Consider the following 4084-nt stretch of genomic DNA (forward strand, 5'->3'; position numbering starts at 1 on the left):
ACCCAATCCATCCCTTTGATAGAGGCTAGTGTATCAAAGAGAAATAAGGGATACGCATGACCTGCAGCGAACAAAGCAGAACCCAGTCTCTGAGGTGGTGAGGCCCCACCAGTGTGGAGCTCAAAGGTGTCATTGTTCTGATCCTCTTTATAAAGGGAGCTGCCCCGTTCCTCCCAGCACAGAGTTGGGAGCACCTCCAGAGCCTCCTGCAAGATGTTGTTGATTCTGCTGTCAGTGGCCCTGCTGGCCCTGAGCTCAGCTCAGAATTTAAATGAAGGTAAAACAGAAGGGGGAGAAGATGCGGTGACCCTGATTGGGGCTTAGGAGGTGATAATGGTAATTAGGGGGAAGAGAAGAGAATGAAAACCCAGATGGGGCTGCAGAGTTTTCAGGCCTGGGATCAGGAGACCGATTGCACCCTCATTCCACACTAAGGGTTTCTAATTTATTTAACGTACAATGAAATCCAATAAAGAATTTGTTCCAGGGGAATGAGAAAGTAAGATTTGCATTTATAGAGAGATATGACTGTGCTGTGAAGGATGCAGTGGAGAATGCAAGGCAGATTCAGAGAAGTCCAGTTCTGAGCATCCTATACTGATCTCATTAAGTACAGAGGGATGATGGTGGCTTTGCTGTGCGGTGGATCAGCATGGATGATGGAAATAAACACACATCAGAGATACTGCAGAGAGAGAACTGGATGGAACACTTGTCTCTGTCTAACTAGAGATATAGAAATATCAGAGCCAATGATTGTGGTTTATCTCTCCCCTACATGCTGTATTTCAATGTGCTGGGAGTGGGATGGGTAAGATTGTATTGAAATGATTACTTCTGGTTATGCCAATTGAGAAAGCATGCGTACAGAAGCAACGTATTTCTAGGAGGTGGAGGGCATAAGAATACCAAACTATCACATTGAAGTCCCTAGCATGTGTAAATTAAATCCGCATTAAGTCTTGAGGATGCTAGGGAAGGAAAAAAGGGGCTCTTCTATGTTGAGTTCATGGTTGTTGCTCGGTGTCGTAACAACCGTGCCTCATCTTACAGCTTCCTCCCCTTTCAGCAGCTTCACAGACAGTGGCTGACGAGTTAACTTAGGGGATTCACGGGGTGGTGAGAAGACCCTTTTCCCTGTAGAACACTTGTGAGTCTTGAAAGATTCCAGAGGTAACTTTTCCCATCATCCTGTGCTTCTCTTCTAGATGTCAACCAGGAAGAATCTCCCTCCCTAATATCAGGTAAATCCCAATTTATTCTCAATCTGTTTTAACTGTCTTTTTCTGCTCACAAATGGATCAGCTCTCCAGTGTCTTCTTATCAACATGAACCTTTCAGGAATTGATTAATGTTAGTGCCACTAATAAGAGGCAATCTTCATGCAAGCTTGATTCTGGGGACCGTGAGCAGGCCACCAAATTGAATGGCAGAGATGCTTGGCTTAGATGACAACAGGAGTGGGTTGACTCATCCCCCTGGCCAGGAGTGCCTCCTGGGAGATGACAGGCGACTGGGCAGCATCCTCATTCTGACTCCTCTTTATACTGAGAGTCCCCCAACTGCTTTGTTCTTCCCCAGCGTTCTATTCCAGAGATCTATGTCTTCACTGAAAATGCAAAGAAATTAGTGTCTTGGTCCCATTTTTGTGCGTTTCCCCCCTCAGCTTGTTACCCTAGCTGATCAAAATTTACTGCAACTATTCAGTGAATCTTGTGTGGGCTTTTACTCTGTCTTTCCCTTCTCTCTTTCTCCTCCAGAACATCAACAAGGACAACCCCAGCAAGGAGGCAACAGGCCCCAAGGTCCCCCACCTCCAGGAGGGCCACAAGGACCACCCCAACAAGGAGGCAACAAACCTCAAGGTCCCCCACCTCCAGGAAAGCCACAAGGACCACCCCAACAAGGAGACAACAAACCTCAAGGTCCCCCACCTCCAGGAAAGCCACAAGGACCACCCCAACAAGGAGGCAACAGACATCACGGTCCCCCACCTCCAGGAAGACCACAAGGACCACCCCAACAAGGAGGCAACAGACCTCAAGGTCCCCCACCTCCAGGAAGGCCACAAGGACCACCCCAACAAGGAGGCAACAGACCCACCTCCAGGAAGGCCACAAGGACCACCCCAACAAGGAGGCAACAGACATCAAGGTCCCCCACCTCCAGGAAGGCCACAAGGACCACCCCAACAAGGAGGCAACAGACCTCAAGGTCCCCCACCTCCAGGAAGGCCCCAGGGACCACCATCCCCTCCTCAAGGGGGCAGACCCGCCGGACCTCCCCAGGGACAGTCTCCCCAGTAATCTAGGATTCAATGACAGGTATGATTCCAGTTGATTCTTCACCAAGTGCTCTCATTGCTACGGGTCCTCCAGCTTTACTGTGACAAAGAATCAACTAAAAGCCCATTGACATCGCATTGTCCTAGAACCCATTTCTAAAGATTTGTGTTCAGGTATTCTCGAAATGGGTAACAAGGCCCTATATTTGTAACAAGCTCTTGAAGGAATTCTGATGTTGAGAAACAACGTTCCAAATAATCTGTCTTAAATTGTATTGGCAATGAGGAAGTAGTACCATGTTCCCTCTGGCACTCTGTTTTCTGTCCATAGACTCAGAGACCTCCCATTTAAAGTTTTCACCTGAGCACTGTTTGCTCTGTCCTGCCTCACACCAGCCTCTCTAGTCCAGTATTCCTGCCAAGTGGTCCCTGAACTTTCAGCAGCTAAATGGTGTCTCATTTTTCAAATTCTTACTTTTCAGTAAGCACGTGATTAAGCTTGCAACAAATATCTAATGGAATGGAAAAATATGAAGCTAAATTTAAAGGCATAACTCATCCTACCAGCCTTCTCTCCTTTAGAAAACTACCACTGTTAACTTAATGACATCTTCTCTTTGAAATATTTATGTGTACGTAAACAATTAGAATAGTTTTCCCTCAGAACTAAGATCATAATTTACATGCAGGTACATATGTTAGTCATTTAAATAATACATTTCCTTGGACAGTTCCACATGAGTAAATCTCTTAAGTGGTTATCTGTTTGCTTTGATAATTTTATGCTACTCCATTATGTGGTTGCACTGTGATTTCTTTAACCAATCCTTGTCACTGGACACTGAGGGTGGTTTCAGCTTCTCACTATTATAGAATATATTCCAGTTGCCACTGTATAAATATATCACTGAACAAATTCAGCAGCAAGTAATAACAAGCCAGGAATGATCTTATCTTTTCATCACGTCAGGAACAATTTGGAGCACATTTTGTGCAAAGGAAGGGCATCAAAATAGTGAACACACAAAAACTTAGGAAGGAAACATAGGAGGTAGAGGGATGGGCAGAGGGGATGGGCTCTCATGTACTCTACTGCAGTAACTCCAGGGAGGAATTAGACATTTCCTGCCATGTCAAGTCTGGTCTATGAACCTTCTTGTTGGTTTGTTTCAGGAAATGAATAAGAAGACGACAGTGATTCAAATGATTCAAATGCCGTGACGTTGGAAGAAGGTGGTCATAGCTGTAACTTCAATATACCAATAAAATAATCAGCTTGCAATTTCTGATTGTAGTGTCTGTTTCTCAATGTTTGTGAATGTGGGATCTGAGGACCAAGAGGACATTCTAAGAACATCTAGGAACCCTTCTCCTTGATGCTCCAGGAAGCTTCCCTCTTGCTTAATCCTAATTTAGCCAGCTGCCGTGAAAAAAGGTTTTAGTGTTTCTCTACTTCCCTGACTTCTATTTCTTTCCCCCCTGAGATGGAATTTTTTTTACTCAGGCTGGAGTGCAGTGGCACGATCTCGGCCCACTGCCACTGCATCTCCTGGGTTCAAGCTATTCTCCTGCCTCAGCCTTCCAAGTATCTGAAGTTATAGGTACCCACCATCATGCATGGCTAATTTTTGTATTTTTGGTAGAAATGGAGTTTCACCATGTTGACCAGGCTGGTCTCCATCTCCTGACCTCAGGTGATCCACTTGCCTCAGCCTCCAAAACTGCTAGGATTATAGGTGTGAGCCACCATGCCTGGCCCTTCCCTGACCTATATAGCACAAAATAAAATTTTAAAATTAT

At 45.3% G+C, this 4084-nt stretch overlaps 1 protein-coding gene across 1 annotated transcript; it reads left to right on the plus strand.

The window, feature by feature from the left end:
- Positions 1-201: 201 nt before the first annotated feature.
- On the plus strand, positions 202-2311 carry LOC105552161 (basic salivary proline-rich protein 1-like). Its single transcript, XM_011997716.1, has 3 exons — positions 202-277; positions 1209-1244; positions 1761-2311. Exons 1-3 carry the CDS (start codon positions 214-216, stop codon positions 2309-2311), a joined length of 651 nt encoding a protein of 216 aa, XP_011853106.1. The 5' UTR covers positions 202-213.
- The last annotated feature ends 1773 nt before the right edge of the window (positions 2312-4084 follow it).

The sequence above is a fragment of the Mandrillus leucophaeus genome, unplaced genomic scaffold (genome assembly GCF_000951045.1).
Source record: "Mandrillus leucophaeus isolate KB7577 unplaced genomic scaffold, Mleu.le_1.0 Scaffold1148, whole genome shotgun sequence".
Classification (NCBI taxonomy): Eukaryota; Metazoa; Chordata; class Mammalia; order Primates; family Cercopithecidae; genus Mandrillus; species Mandrillus leucophaeus.